Raw genomic sequence first — 15975 nt, forward strand, 5'->3', positions numbered from 1 at the left:
TAATCGGTTTTTAATGCTTTATGTGTGTATGTTCTGTGTTTTAGAGTTTTAAATTTTGTATACTTCTTTTTACCTCAATTTTAGAATTTCTGTAAACCGCCCAGAGAGCCCTGGCTATGGGAGCGGTATATAAGTGTAATAAATAAATAAATAAATAAATATGGGGTTTTAGATCAGGCTGTGTATATATACCAAATCTCTTTTTCACTTCTTTCAACTGTAGTGTCCCTATTACTTTTCAGTATAATTGCTGTCCAGTTGCATTCTCATTGTAGTTTAACTTAGGTCAACGCATGCCAGTTTGCAGTCATAAATACTAATATTGAGCCCAGTTCTGCAAGTGGACAAAACGGCACCATCTATGCACAAGATGTAATTATTAGCAGGCTGATGGGGACCCAAAGGTTTGCAGAAGTATACCCCACCCCAAAAGGGGAAAAAATAGCAAAGCCCAATGAGGATGCTCAGTAGTCACAGAATGCTGACTGACTGTTGGGGGGAAATACTCGGGAAACCAGGTGTTGGCAGAGTGGAATAGAATGGCTGGTGTCCCTAACTCTTGATGCAGGTCTCTCCTACAAGGCAGATATGAACGTCCTTTAACTGTTCTATTTGCATACATCAGTCAGGCTAAAATTTCTAGATTGTAGCTGTAACAGAATTCATTTAATGACTTTTAGATGTGTATCTTGAATAGCAGATAACAATGCTATTAAATGGAAGCTGATTATAACAGTAGACAAATACTATTTGTACAGACTCCACACATGAAGGTATGTAAGTCAGGAGGACACACGCTCACATATTGGAGGATTTGGTTTCCTAGGTAAATACAGCTTTATAGGTCAAGAATGCATCTGGGAAACTACAGAAAACCTGATCAAAGTTTGGGGCAGTGCTGTGATGTTTTCTCAATGACCAGGCTGGATGGGTTGCTGCCAGTCTGTCATGATTAAGGGCGCCTCCATATAAAGTGTATCATAGCAGTACATCCTGGAGATTATGAAGCCATGATGTTGTCTATTATTGATGAACATTTTGTCCTAAATCAAAGTGTACCCATTATTTAGCACCCGGTTGCTTCTTATTTGCATCACTTTTCTTTTATGTTTTGCTTATTGTTTAAGAAATTGATTTGAACGTGGATTAGTTATGTTTTCTTTCTCAATCTTAAGCTATTTATTCCTTATCCTTCTTGTCTTCTGTGAGCTACTGTGCTGTGGAATACAGTTCCCAAATGGCATGACATTGGTTTACTTTATGTAAGCACACAAGGTGGATTTATTTTCAGGATATCCAGAATTAATTGTATGAATATATATATTACTCACATGGTAGCAGGGTTGGGGGGGGTGAAAACTCTTTTTATTCTTTAAACACCCTACTTGCATTTAAGAAATTAAAATGATTGGCTGAAATGGTAAGACTTTATGCTTTTACCCATTAAAACGATGCTGCTATGACAATTTCTAATTGAACTGCAAACTGAAGCTCTGCAAATATTTCCAGTTTGTGCCTCTTTAATTCACCATGTAATTGGATAATGGTACATTGCTGGGTAGGTTAGGACCAGTACAATTGCTGCTTTTTATTCAAGATGTTATCTGACATTATAGAATTAATCAGCTAGATTTCCCTCTGTCATTTGAATGTTGTGCTTTTGGGGAAATCTGTACAAATTGAGAGGTTAAGTATTTGTCACTAAATCAATAACATTGTTTAAATATTTATTGCCCAGTGGGAATAGGCTACAGACGTGGTGTAGAAAATTCTTCTTTTCCCTTCTGTGCCTTGCTTCTTGCCGGGTCTCTGGAATTACTGTTGCCAGATGTGGATATGCTTCTTTTGAAAATAACAGTATCACTGTTATACAGAATGCCCTGGATTATTTGCTTCCTTACCAGAAGAACATTGCGTGTGGGCGGATTATTGGCATTTCAAGGTTTCTGCAAAGTCTGGGAAGCCAGAACCTACTGTAAACAGAGAACAGAGGACAGTGGGAGCAGGAAAGGGCATTCGGCCGACTGATTATTTTGAAAAGACAAGTTCCAAGAGGTTCTGAACTTGCATGTAGTGCAGCAGGTTTAAAAGAGTGTTAGCTCTGTTCAGGATGGCTATAGTATTTGGATGGTTTTTAAAGAGTATAGGTGTGCGGTCATGGCCTTGTAGGCAAAGTATTAAATCATGGGCAGTTATAAAGCTACAATGGTGCAATTTGAAATTCTTGCATTCTGACTATGTTAAAATCACATTTCCTTGTCTGTTTCATGCCTTTTATTTTATATTGACATTAACCAAACTCCTGTAGAGGATTCTTTGTACAATACAGCAATATTTTGTAAAACATCTTCTTTTTTTACAAGATTGGTGTGCATAGGTACATGCACCCACATCTGATAATTTAGTATCTTATGTTTGTAGTTTGTGAGAATCCAATGATTCCCTTTTCTTCTTCTTGGTAAAGAAGTGAATAGGTTGCATTTGTTGGTCTGTTTTAATACTAGGTGGGGGGTCGATTGGTAGTGGAAACGTATTTTTTTTGTGTGTGTGTGTGTGTGTGTGTGTGTGTGTGTGTGTGTGTGTGAAAGTATATTTTAACTGAGGTTTAATCAATGCTCTTTTCCATGGTTCTCTTCCAGGTCCTTCAGAAACTTTTTAATCACTTCAGAAAAAACAAGGATAAAGTGCTTCTTTTTTCCTTTTCAACCAAGGTGAGCTACATATTCATTTTAATGGGGATGGACGAATGAGTGTAATAAGGATGGACGAATTTCTGGTCCATGTCAGGTTTGCATGTATTAAATCAGAAGTCCATTCTGTCCAATTTCCACATCACTCTCTGAATTTTTAAAAAAACAACTGCACCCAAAATAATCACATTTATTTTCATTCGCAACTTCCCCTAGCAACTTTCCCTAATAGAAATATTACACATTTCCTACTAGGAAAACATTTTTGTGTGGGAAAAACATGGAAATCGTATATACCTAATCTCATGTCATCATACGTTTGGCTGTTTCGTTGCATGTTTCCATGTGCATATGTTCACATGTTCTCATGTTAACATAATGAAATAGATGTGTATACAATTATTTACTGATGATCTACTGATGAAAACCTTAAGCGCTTTCCTTGTGGAAAAGTGCAATGTATAAAGCAGCTTTTAGATAAACTAAGGATTTAATCCTATACCTACTTACCTGGAAGTAAGCCCCATTGAATTCAGTGGGACTTACTTTTGAGTAGACTCATATAGAATTGGACTGGGCCAAGCTGTCTTGTCATTTTTTAAAATGTGTTCAATTCCTGCATATGATGAGACTTGTGAAGTAGCACGTGTGATCAGGCATGATTGCCTGGATTGTACAGATTAAAAAATGAATGTACATATAGTATGAAATCCCTGGATCAAATTAATAGTTCGTTACATCCACAAGGAAAGCTGTGTTAAAATGTACAGTTATTGAAGCAAATATAAAGAGCAAAACAGAAAAGTTAAAAGTGTTTCTGCAAGCTGATAGATATTTGTGGCTTGGTTGAAAAAGTGATGGTAGGAAGACTCTTGGGCACTTGATCTCTCTGGTTTATTGTAGTTTTTAAATTGTACTAATTGTTTGGTCTCCCCATCTTTTCCAAAAGTTGCTTGATGTTCTGGAACAATATTGCATGGCATCTGGGCTAGATTACCGAAGACTCGATGGAAATACAAAGGCAGAGGACAGGGTCAAGATAGTAAAAGAGTTCAACAGCATGGAAGAAGTTAACATTTGCCTCGTTTCTACAATGTAAGAAAATGCTGTGTCTGCTTTTGCCTAGGTAGTTAGAGATTTATAGCAAATTTACTGCACTCCCACTTGATTGATCTTGCATTTTGTCACTTCCTTGGGAAGAAGCAATAACATTACTGTCTGCTGTTATAAGACTGGGAAGTAGACTACATCAATCAAGGCTATTAGGGTAGAAACTAGAAATGAGTCATATCCCTTACGTATTTCCATGTTTCTTTAGTCTTCCTCTCTCCTTTCTGGGGATCATTTGAGATCTGAAACTGACGAGTGATGATATTAGATAAATAAAAGTATTTCAGTTTTGGAACCAAAGTGAGCATAAATACGTTCATTTTCAAAGCCTATCATTCTAAAGTTTGTGTGAATGAAGCCTGTAATGACATGTACAAATAGAAATTTACAAATTCAATTAAAAATAATGACAGCTATTTACTACATTTTATGGTTAAAGCTTAGATTCTTTGCTCTTCTTTCACAGTATAATTCTCCCTTTAAAAAATATGCTTTCATATATTTCACTCCTCTGTCCGAAAGAACCAAATAAGACTACCACTCTGTTTAGCATCTTGTTGTATTTGATGCTAATATTCTATTAGCATAAATTACCTTCAAGGCAGATATTTATACTCAGTGATCTTTGGGGTTATTCCAGTCACATAATTCTTTGCTATAGTACCATGGGTGTCAGCAGGATTTTTTCCAGGGGAGGGCAAAGCTGCAGTACACAGAAAGTTTATGGTTGTAATTCGTGCGCACAGTGTGCGCCACTACAACACACCTGTGCATTTTCTTTCTGTGTGCTTTGTTGCTTAGCATTCCATTCCATGGCATTAAGAAGACTGCACAGAGTAGTAGAAGATCCTGGAAACTGATCAGCACTAATGTGGAAGAGTGTTATAATCAAGGAACATCATGAATGCCAACAAAACTTTATTTGAGGGATGAAAAACCTCTTAGGAACAAGAGAAAGCCCCCGAAATACACGAGCACAGTATTGCTGTCTTAAGAATATCATATTGTATATTTTATAGAATCACTGCTCCTATCATAGCATTGATAACTTCACATGACTTGCCTGGAATGATTTCTTTCATCTTGGAAACATTGGGGAACTCTGTCTAGAGCAGGCCACTCACAAGCAACCCCTTCTAGCTCTTAATAAATTGCACTGTTGCTACAGTCAACTTCACAGCCCCATCTGTGTTTCCCTAAAACCACAACACATCAAGAGACAGGATAACAACAACGGACTACACTGCAGAATTATCTTACACTATTCTAACAACCCCCACCCCTGGCAAAATAGGAATAAAAACAACTTTAGGCTATTTTCAAGGACTAGTGTAACCCACACTTTCTCAACCACAGCCCTGCCTCCTGCAAATGGGTATAATGATGCTGAACGGTATCTGCACATATTGTTAGCATAACATTTTAGTGTTTATAAACTTAAAAAAGAAGAAGACCTGAATTAGAAAGATCATGAATTCCTGTCTTTGCTGCTATATTTTGCTTTTTAGTAGATACTATTGCTCAAACTTGGCTACACTAAACTCCTGGATTTCTGCATTGGTGTTGTTGTTTGTTTGTTTTTTATGAGAGTGCAATTATTTCCTATTAGGGAACCCCCCCCAAGTCTTAATACACCCAAAAGGCTTAACACTGCCTGTAGTGGGTCCATTAATCATTGCTATGACTTCATTTATTGGCTAGAAGTGTTGAAAGGTGGGAGTGGACCAGTTTCTTTCCAGGTGAATGGGCAAAATAGTGGCTGTACATTTTGCCTCTTATCTCAGGTTCTACTTACCTTTTTAAATAAAGGCTGGGGATCGATAATGGCTTATCTGAGGAGGGAGGGGCAATTGCACCCCCCTTGCTCCTTCCTGTTTACACCCGTATAAAGTATGCAACAAGAAATACGGACCAGCAGCTTTTTCAAACCTTTGTATATTAAACTAAAGAATCAGTGAAGAATGTAAACATTCCACCTTAGCTGATATTGCCCCCTGCCCCCACAGCTAGGATGTCTTCAGCTCCCCTCATATCCTGTTATGAATAGTTCCAATACTCATTTATTTCCAGCAAGGTTTATAAGGAGAGCCAGACCAATTCTTCCCACTTTCCCTGTTCCAGTTCTTTCTCTCTCTCTCTCTCTCTCCCGCACACACACACACACACACACACACACACACCCCTTCCACAAGGATCAGGCACTTTGTTTTACTTAAGACAGAATAGCATACTAGAATTCTGAGATTGTCTTAGTAAAGCCGACTTGCAGCCCTTGGAATCCTAGAGTTTGGAACAAAGTTGTGTCATGAAAAACAACAACTAACTTTGTGCAAGAGCCCAATAAAAAGTCCATCATTTCACTCAACTGATTGTTGTACCATAATTTTGTTTTCTATTTTCAATTCTGAGAGATATTTTTTAATGAGCAAGTAAGATTGGAGAGGTTACCTTTTAGCTAGAACAGTAATCATTCTGTGTCTATTGAAACATAATAGGATTACTCATCTAAGGGATTTGGTCAATGGGGGCCAAAGAAATAGGAAACACACTAATATAATGTATTCAACTTCAGGAGTTAAAGCTCTTACAAAATGCTTTAAATTTATTTCTCCAAAGCAACTCAAAATTCAACTGCTTTGAAACATTTGTAAGGAAAATGTATTAAATTTATATGCTACCATGGAAGAAAATTTTATCAAAGAGCAAAGGCACAAATACTATTTGACTGTTTTGGAAAAAAGAACCCTGCAGGATAGTTTAATTATGATCCAAGCAAGAGCAGTGAAGATTTTAAGGAGTATGCAATCACATTTTCTCAGTAAAACTTGCCAACATGGAAGAGGTTTAACTGATTCATTTAAAAGAGCATCTTACTTTGGATTATCTTCAACTAGTTTAAAAGTGGTGGAAAAGAAGTGTTGAATGGGAAGTAGTACCATGAAATTTTAAGAGTTTGGAAAGCTTCATCGCCTCTGAGTTTTTGTTGGAAACTCAAATGAGTATAAATCATGCTCTTTTTCTTCAAATCAAAGTGTGGCACATTAGGTTAATTAAATCTGGTAAGAGGCTTTTCCTGTAAATGGAGCAACATAGTTAATGTAAACCTCACCCCTTTCCTTCACCCTGTATAGCTTGGGGAAAGAAGGAAAATGACCTCAAGGTATCTTGCATAAAACAACATATTCTGTGAATGCACATGGTTTCCGTGAATGCACATGGTTTACATCAGTGTGTATATGGCTGCCGTTTACCATCACCACTATCATGAGAGTATGGGTGGTAATAGGACCACAGCTCTATTGCACTGGAGCAGTTTTAGTGGAATCTTTGCTGGTATAAAACTGCAGTAAATTTGTTCCTTATAATATATAACTTGAGGGATTTTTTTTGCAAGCTTCATAATTTAATGGCAACTTATTGATAATCTTTGGGATGGTAAAGTTTGTCTCAGAAAATTGCTTGTAACATATTGTGCTGCTATATATGTAAGTGGTGACCTCATCTTTTACCTTGTTCTTCACCTCTTTATTTCTTACTTTATTATAAAGGGCTGGTGGACTGGGACTCAATTTTGTTGGTGCTAATATTGTTATACTGTTTGACCCAACATGGAATCCAGCTAATGACCTTCAAGCCATTGACAGGTACAGGGCAAATTGTTAAGAAATGTTTAGTGTAGTAGATATGACGTTCTTTGTCTTGACCTTGGAAATATTGGTTTTGCAGAGCATACAGGATTGGTCAGTGCAGAGATGTGAAAGTATTTAGGCTGATCTCTCTGGGGACTGTGGAGGAGATGATGTACTTACGACAAGTTTACAAACAGGTATGTTTTTTGCTATATTTACATTCGTATCACTTTTTAATAACCAAATTATTACATTTGTAGACCAGTTGCTTGTGTGTGAATGAAAGTTGACCTAATGTAGCACTAATTTTTAACTTGGTTTTATGGCTTTTAAACTCATTAATTCTCATACATAAGCTAAGCACTAGAGAGAATATATAAAAAAAACTCTTGACATTTACCAGAGTGCCTTCAATAAATGATCAGTTTTCATCCTCTACTAGTAAGGACAACATTTTCTATGGTAGAAGTAAAAATATAACACACATAAAGATTTCTGTACGCTTCCATGTATGTCTTGAGAAGTACTGAGTTCTTTTAGTTAATGTTTCGGCTACATTTCCATCATTTATAGCCATGCCTTTTGATTTTGAAGCATAAAATCTATCATTGCAAGGATATAATTGCATTGGCTCACATTACCCCCCCCTTTTTTTACCTTTCAGTTTCTATTCTTCTTCTTTTGTCTTGTCTTTTCCCTTACCTCTCTTTAACGTCTACCCATTTTTAAATTCTAAAGTGTAGGTCTTCTTTTAATGTAAAGCACCATACGTAGCAATGATAAATACATTTTCTCATAAATGTTAAAATTCTCTGACATTTCCCACTGGCCTCCTAAAGTGTCCTTCTGGCGTTTCTCATTGGCCCCATTTATCTCTGAGATGAGTAACTGCTTCTCGCTCCACACAACTAGTTTATTTCCCAAAGTTAAACGGGTGTATCCGAGATTTACCAGGTCAAGAGAGAATACAATGGCTTTAAAGGATAGACCCCACTCTGTGATAGATTTGCAGGTCTTTACCACGTGTTTTGGGCTTCAAGAATTAAAGTATATGGGTAGTGGTCCCTGAAACGTCTCCCAAGTCAGACAATACAAATATGGTAACAAAGATTGTGTTTTTATTGCTCAGTCTAAGGGAATAACAAGCTTTAGCTAAGATGAGGCAGATCACAAACATTCCTAAATTCACACAATTTATAATCACCAAAGGTACAATGAAGATCGTAGCAAGCATCTTGGTAACGTAGTAAAACCTAGATTCCTTTCAATCTAACAGTCAATATCAAAGGTTCATATTTACCTAAGTGGAGGGCATGGTGGGCAAAGCCAGCCTAAGCACGTATGTGGGTTTCTTGTTTTCACAGGATATCTCCCCCTAACTGATGAAACCTTGGCCTTTTATAACTCCCATGATGCCAACAACCTCATCTTTAGTTTTGGACCTGGTCTCAATGTAACCAGATCTGTTACTTATACCAGTAAGACCCAGATGGAGGTATCCCTGCAAAGTTAAACTATGTGCTGCTTCCAGCACTTGACCAATGCATTTGTGGGAGCCTTCCTCCATTTCCAACAATATATTCCATTACTTATAGTTATCTCACAACACATAGATACAGAACTGGCCACACCTACAAGAGATAATAAATTCTTATCAATTCTACACACTACAATGCATATTCCACTACATCTTCACCTAAAATAAGGTAGACTTCAATTACTCTCACTTCACAAGAAGAAGTTGGAGAGCAATTTGGACTCCTCAAAAGTCTTAAAGATGTGTCAAGATCGGATTTATTTGTTAAGATCAGGCTGTTATATATGTTTTAACTGACTTCAAATCTAAACATTTACTATATACTGTACTTTTTGGGCACAATCCTGCCCAAAGTTGGACTTCAGAACAATTTATGCAGCTTTACTGTGCACAGGAATATAGTCTTTACTGTCTATATCAAAGGTAGGCAATGTATAAGTCAGCCACCCCACACACACTTTCCTTCCAAACCCATCCTCCCCAAACCATCTTGGATCTGAAACATGTTGACTGTGAGGGGAAAAAACCATAGGCTGCTGCTCAAGTCAAGGGAAAGTCTTGGTGGTCCAGATGTACTCTATGGACCATCCATTGCCTTCTCTTGGTCCACATTAACTTAATTCTTACTTGATCCTTGAGGATGTGGACTGTGGAAATAATCTAAAAATAATTTGTTTCAGCATTTGCAGTCGCTTGCTATGTAAACCTAAATTATTATTATTTTTATTGTTGATGATGATGATGATAGTGCATTGTAAATAGTATACCTACTATAAGCAATTAGTACACTTTATATTTAACTTGGTGCTCTGGGCAGTTCACAAAATTAAAAATACAACATGATACAATACAATATAAAGTTTACAAGCTCTCTGGGCAGTTCACAAAAATGAAAAATACAGTATGATACAATACAATATAAAAGTTTAAAACTGTAATATAAAATAAAATAAAAACCAAAAGAAAACCTAACAGCAGGGCAAAGATGTAAAGCACCGTAACAAATTTAAAATACCAGAAACTGAAAGACTAAAATGCGTGAGGAAAATAAAATGGTCTTCATCTGGAGCCAAAAAGAGTACAACGTAGGCACCAGGCGATCCTCTCTGGGAAGGGTACACAGGGGACTTCAGACATTTTCTTTCCTTTCCAATAAAATTGCTCAGGTTAATATTGCTCCACAATGGAAACATCTGCCAGGGAAAATTAAACAGAATATTTCTCCTTTAGGAATTTCTGCTTGGTCTGGCTAAAGCTGTGTATATACTGTAAATGCCAGGAAAGTCTGAGATGTTGTTGCAGGAACATGCTGCTGAACTCTTTTGTATTGCTCTGTTTAGCAACTGCACTGTGTGGTGGTGGGCAGTGAAAATGCGAAGCGGTACTTTGAGGCAGTGCAAGGATCAAAAGAACACCAAGGAGAACTTTTTGGTATCCATAACCTTTTCAAGCTTCAGGACCATGGATCCTGCCTTACAAAAGAAATTCTGGAGGTGTGGTGTTGTCCTTTGGCCTTTTGAACATCTCTGTGTTCTCCCTATATCTTACTATGTGTTTGAAGAAATATATATTCTGAAATGGAAGAGAATTTTCACACTAGTAAAATTATCAACTTGTACAAAGGACTAATCACTCTGTCAGAAACATAAGAATAATCTTATTTTTTTACAGGGTAAGAAAGAACCAATCCAGTTGCCACTACATCAATTAACTTGATTTTAGTTGTTCCTACATTATTGTTTTTAGTGTCCCGTTTCAGGAAAAGATGAGGAAAGAAGGTCTTTCACTTCTAGCCCTGATTATAAATAGAGCATTACAAGTGGGACCTGCAAAAAAATGTTGTAGTGGAGAACTCCTGTTTAGGGTTCCAGCCAGCTCTGTCCTTCTCAAGGATACTCCATTTCATTGCCACCCCACCCCTCACACACATTTTCTGCCCAATATTCTGTGGCCATTGAGCATGTTCAGTCTTCATTAAACTGTTGTTTTGGTGGATTTTGCCCTTTGGTTCCCCCGGATTTGTACTTGTGCAAAATTGGGGCCTAGAAAATGTATGAACTGGCTTGTACGGAATCAGACCAATGGTACAACTAACTCAGTATTGTCCACTCTGACTGGCAGTGGCTCTCTAGGATTTCAGATAGGTGTCTTTCCCAGTCCTAGCTGGAGATGTCAGAGCTTATACCTGCAACTGTTTGCATGCAAGCCATGTGCTCTGTCACTGCATTATAGCCCTCAGTTCACCCAAGCTTGCTGATACGTCCCTCTTGTGCATGGGTGTCATCCTACAAAGGATTGGCACTCAGAGAATGAGTTCACAATTGGTATATAGCGGTCTTCCCCAATCAGCTGCCCTCCAGGTGCTTTGGCCTTCAGCTCCCATCAGCCTCATCCACCATGGCCAATGGTCAAGAATGCTGGGAGCAGTTAGTCTAAGACATCTGGAGGGCACAAGTTTGGGGAAGGCTGATATACAAGGTACTGATGGACAGAAAGCTTACAGACTAGAGCAGCAAGTCTATGTGACATAGGCTGACCCGTTATAACATTGCTTTGCTGTTTCTATAGAGGGAGGGCCAAGTGGAAGCTGGTGTCATGACAGCTACTACGTGGTTGAAAGAGGAACCCCAGCCGCATGGGATCGAAACGGTAAATTATCAAGTTGTTTTTCTGTTCTTGCATGTCAGAAACGTAGTATTTTTCTGCGAGTGGGCTTCATAGAGTTTCCTACCTCAGAACTGTCAGTTGGAGGGCAGCAGGATGAAATAAGGAAGCCAGCACTAGGATTGCATGGTTAGAAGTGTCCCAAACATCCATCCACTTCATTACATTTCTATCCGCATTGTAAAAAGTTCATTTTTTGGTTTATGATATTTATTTATTTATTTATTTATTTTGGGCAGCTTATACATTTTGAATCTGGCAAGTAAAAATGTATATCTAGATAGTTTGGATTAGAATTTTATTTATTTATTTATGTATTTATTTCATTTGCAGTCTATATACTCTGTTGTTTAGCCAAAAAGCCTCCCAGAGATTTTCCAAAGATAAGTAGCATGACAGTCCCTACCCGCTCTGGCACAGCAAAATATAGATTATGTGGTAGCAAATAGTACCTGGAGAAGTCGTAACATTAAAAAAAAAGCAAAAACCAAAAAACGCCAGTATTTTTAAAAACGTGTTTATAAATAAATGAATGAAATGGTGATGCCAACTGTATTCTGATTTCATATTCTAATTCCCTTAGCATGGCTTATATAGATTTCTTTTCTAGTTTAAAAATGTAATTGTGAAAGGAAATCAAATGCAAATTGTGTAAAAATAATACCGTAAAAATAGTATAAGCACTGTACCATCAAAGTGTAACATAAAATAGGGACTCCATTAAATAGCTCAACAAAGCCAGAAAAAAACTAAATACAAATGCCTTCTATAGCAAGAAGGTTTTGTTTAAATTGTAAAACCTTGAGTATTTATTTGATTAAGCTTGTAATTGTAATGTACCTAATAGAAGTAAAATCTACTCAAATGAAGTAAGAGTTGCCTTCCAGTTGGGCTAGAAATGTCAATATGTATGTCAGGCTTTTTGGTTTGGATTGTTGAGCTAATCATCTTGAATCCTAGAAAGCTGCATATAAAAGAGACAGTGAGCATCATCAGATGCATTTTATGCAACACTTGCTATTGCCCACTTACAGATGTTCGTGCATCCTTTAGACGATGTTATCCGCCTCCTGTATGCTTCTTGCTCTTTCCACTCATTTTTCCTTTGCAAAATAGACCCCTTTTAATTGTCTTTTTTAAAAAAACAAAACCAACAACAGAATGTGCCGCCATTTCCTGCTGTGTGCAGAAAAAGCGGTGTGATAAAAATGCTCCCTGAATGGGCCATGTGGTCATTGCTGCTTCCTCTTTCTCTGTGTAAAGAGCCCATCACTACTGTGGGCCAGCAGGAGGAGGCCATAATGACGGTAGGGAAACGTGAAAATCCACCCGTCTGATGATGCTCAGTGAAAGTCAAAATGAGGAAGTACAAGTTGCTTTTGGTACTTATAGGTATCATCCCAAGAATTTGCACAGTTTCCGAGTAGAAATTTTAAAAGAGATCTATATGGCACAGTTTTCCCATTTCATGCCAAGTACTTATATTGTATGGGCTGGATCCAGACATGTTCTGTGAATAAAATGGCTCCTTCTATTTGTGGATGGAGGCTTCTGCTAGAGGATATGGGGGGAGTTTCAATGCCCCCGCTTTTGTCTGCAGGTCTTTGCACCATAATTTTCTACCCTGTTCTAGAGGTATTCCCCACTCTCTTTTTCAGAGGGCACAGGGGCTGCTGGGGGAAAGAAATCAGCAAAAATGGACTCCCCATACCTTCCAACCACTGGAGTATCCCAGTAGTGGAGCTCTGCTCATTGTTTGTCTGGATCCAACCCTATTTCATTAATTATGATTAAATGGCATTTAATGATTGAATGTTAGTACTGATATGAAAAAGACATTTTAAATGACTTGCTTGTTTAATATTTTCCAATTTTGTGTTAATTCAGCATGCAGAATATGGTTGTGAAGATCAAGACACTGTTAGTCCCAAGGAACTAATGGAAAAGGAAGGGTTTGATTGTGACTTCAGCGATGAGGAGCCTGTGAGAAATTCTAAGGTGAAAGCAGAAAGAAACAGATCTTGCAAAGCAAAAAATACCAAAGTTCTGCAGGGACAACTTACTTTAATGCAATGTGGATTTCCTAAACTTCTAGAAAAGAGAACCAAAACAGCTGAGGATGACATTTGCATTGGTACCTCCAGTGATGAAAGTGTTAGCAAATCTGTGGGACAAACATCCAAAAGAAGCTCCCAGAGTTGTAATTCTTTGCAAACTGAGGACCGCTGTCGTGTTTCAGAACATCCGAGAACCTCAGTATCACCTTTCAGAATTGAAAAACAAGAGGCGCACGGCACAATTGCAAACTGTGATTATCCTGCTTCACCACATTATGAGGAAGAAAAGGATATTGGAAATAAATACAAAGATAAGCATTTTTCAAATCAAATTGGGGTAGTTATGGAGACTGAAGAAAGTTCAACAGAAAGTGATGATATTATTTTTTCTTCCCAAGCTCCTACTGATCGGGAATATGTTAAAAGCTATAAAGAAACAACAATGAACCATGACTATTTAGGTACAGAAAGAAGGCCCATGCTCTCACCACTGCAAAACCATTTGACTTCTGAGAAGAGTTATCGGAGTGTTTCACCTTTCAGTAAGATAAAACCATTTGCAAATACCAAAAATATCACAGCTGTGAAAGAAGCAAGTGACATTAGTGATGAGTCTGATGATATACCCACATCAGGAAAAAAGGAATTCACCAGCACTGTGAAACAAAAAAGATTATATAACAAAAAACTCGACAACACCTCCAGAATTGTTCAGCATAGGAGGCATTCAAGCTTGAAAGAAAGCAATGTTGACTCTCAGAATATAGAGGAGTTTTCATCACCAGAGGACAACTTTTCAATTAGGAAGGTTGATGTTAATAAGCAAAAACAAATGCTAAAAAGTGATAGGCGTAGAATTCAATTTGTCTCCAAATCCCTGAGATCTGCCAATCATCCCTCTCGGTCACTGAGAAAACGAAGTAGGTACCAGAGTTCTTTCAACAAGCAAACATTTGCAAGCCAAGGACAAAAAGTGGGATCACTGGACAGACTTCTTGGTAATTACATGTATATTTCAAAATATTTTCCCAAGAAGAATAGTGGCCATAAATTAAATATGAAAAAGTTTTAGTGTCTGAAGTATGGGACTTTTTCATTCATGATCTATAATATATGCATCTTGAAGCCTTTTAGCCCCTCTTTTCCTATCTCAGACTTAGAGATAGACTCAAATATGCACATTCATCATTTAAAGTTGTGTGTGTGAAACAGCCATCACCAGTCAGATACACAGACAAAGCTTTAGATCACCTGATATCATCTCAAACATGTTCCTTTTTAATGGAAATACTCGACTTGCTCATATGTAAGTTAGTGACCATTAGAGCTTAAAACTCAGCTGGTTGGTGGGTTAAGAATTTTAGAATTAAATAAAGCTTATCAAGTGTTGTCTATGGGAATCTGCTTTTAGTCAGATCTTTGACCTTAGGACAAAACTCTCTCCATCTTCTCATTCTGAACATCTTTCATCAGTGATCATTGAACAATATCCTAGTGTACATTATTTCATCCATGTGAGACTTTTGCTGGATCCAAACCTTGGGTGGGTGGGTGTACATACTGTGGATACAATATATGTATATAGTATAGTATATATACATTGTGTGTGTGTGTGTATTAATTACACACACACCCTTACCTCATAATGTCTTGTATCTATTACAGTAAAAAACGTAGCTAGTAGGACAGTGTAGTGCAAAATAAGCTTGAGGATTTTGTGAGTGACCTTGGGGGGAACATGCACCTAGCATTTCCTGTAAGGCTGCAAATTTCTGCATTTACAGCAGGATTTAGAAATAATTTCTTTACTGACAAAAACCTGGTGGATTTTGTCAAATGATTTGAAAGACCATTTTTTAAACAAAACATTGTTGAATAGTCTTATAATATCTTATATCAACAATTCAGGCTTTCTTTGAAATTGCCATTAGAGCTTAGATTAAGTGGGAAGTCCGAGACAGCTTTACTGCCTGTCTGTATTACAGTATAAACTTAGTTTTATTTCAGTTAAAGCCTTCCTCTTTTTTATTGGCCTTATTAATGTCACAGTCTTTAGCTGCCCATTTAGACTATTTTCATTAATTGAATGTAGTTCTTATTGTATATGTTTGATACTTATGGGCAATACAGAACCAACTGTGTTGTTAGCATCAGTTTATGACCTTCAAAACTGACCTGGCAATAAATTGTATTAATGTCACTGTTTTCAAACAAAATGTTCCTTATCTTGCAAATTTCATCTTCCTTAAAATGGCTAATATTTTGAGTTTGTAGGTTTAAAATGTGTA

At 37.3% G+C, this 15975-nt stretch overlaps 1 protein-coding gene across 1 annotated transcript in view; it reads left to right on the forward strand.

Annotated features, from left to right (window-relative positions):
* Nucleotides 1-15975, forward strand: part of ERCC6L2 (ERCC excision repair 6 like 2) — a 57069-nt gene that overhangs the window by 26080 nt on the left and 15014 nt on the right. The window contains exons 10-16 of the mRNA XM_063129423.1: nt 2640-2711; nt 3640-3785; nt 7349-7444; nt 7527-7626; nt 10307-10459; nt 11535-11615; nt 13518-14685. Of these exons, the coding sequence (XP_062985493.1) occupies nt 2640-2711; nt 3640-3785; nt 7349-7444; nt 7527-7626; nt 10307-10459; nt 11535-11615; nt 13518-14685 (1816 nt within the window). The remainder of the gene's footprint in view (nt 1-2639; nt 2712-3639; nt 3786-7348; nt 7445-7526; nt 7627-10306; nt 10460-11534; nt 11616-13517; nt 14686-15975) is intronic.

The sequence above is a fragment of the Elgaria multicarinata genome, chromosome 6, assembly GCF_023053635.1.
Source record: "Elgaria multicarinata webbii isolate HBS135686 ecotype San Diego chromosome 6, rElgMul1.1.pri, whole genome shotgun sequence".
Lineage (NCBI taxonomy): Eukaryota > Metazoa > Chordata > Lepidosauria > Squamata > Anguidae > Elgaria > Elgaria multicarinata.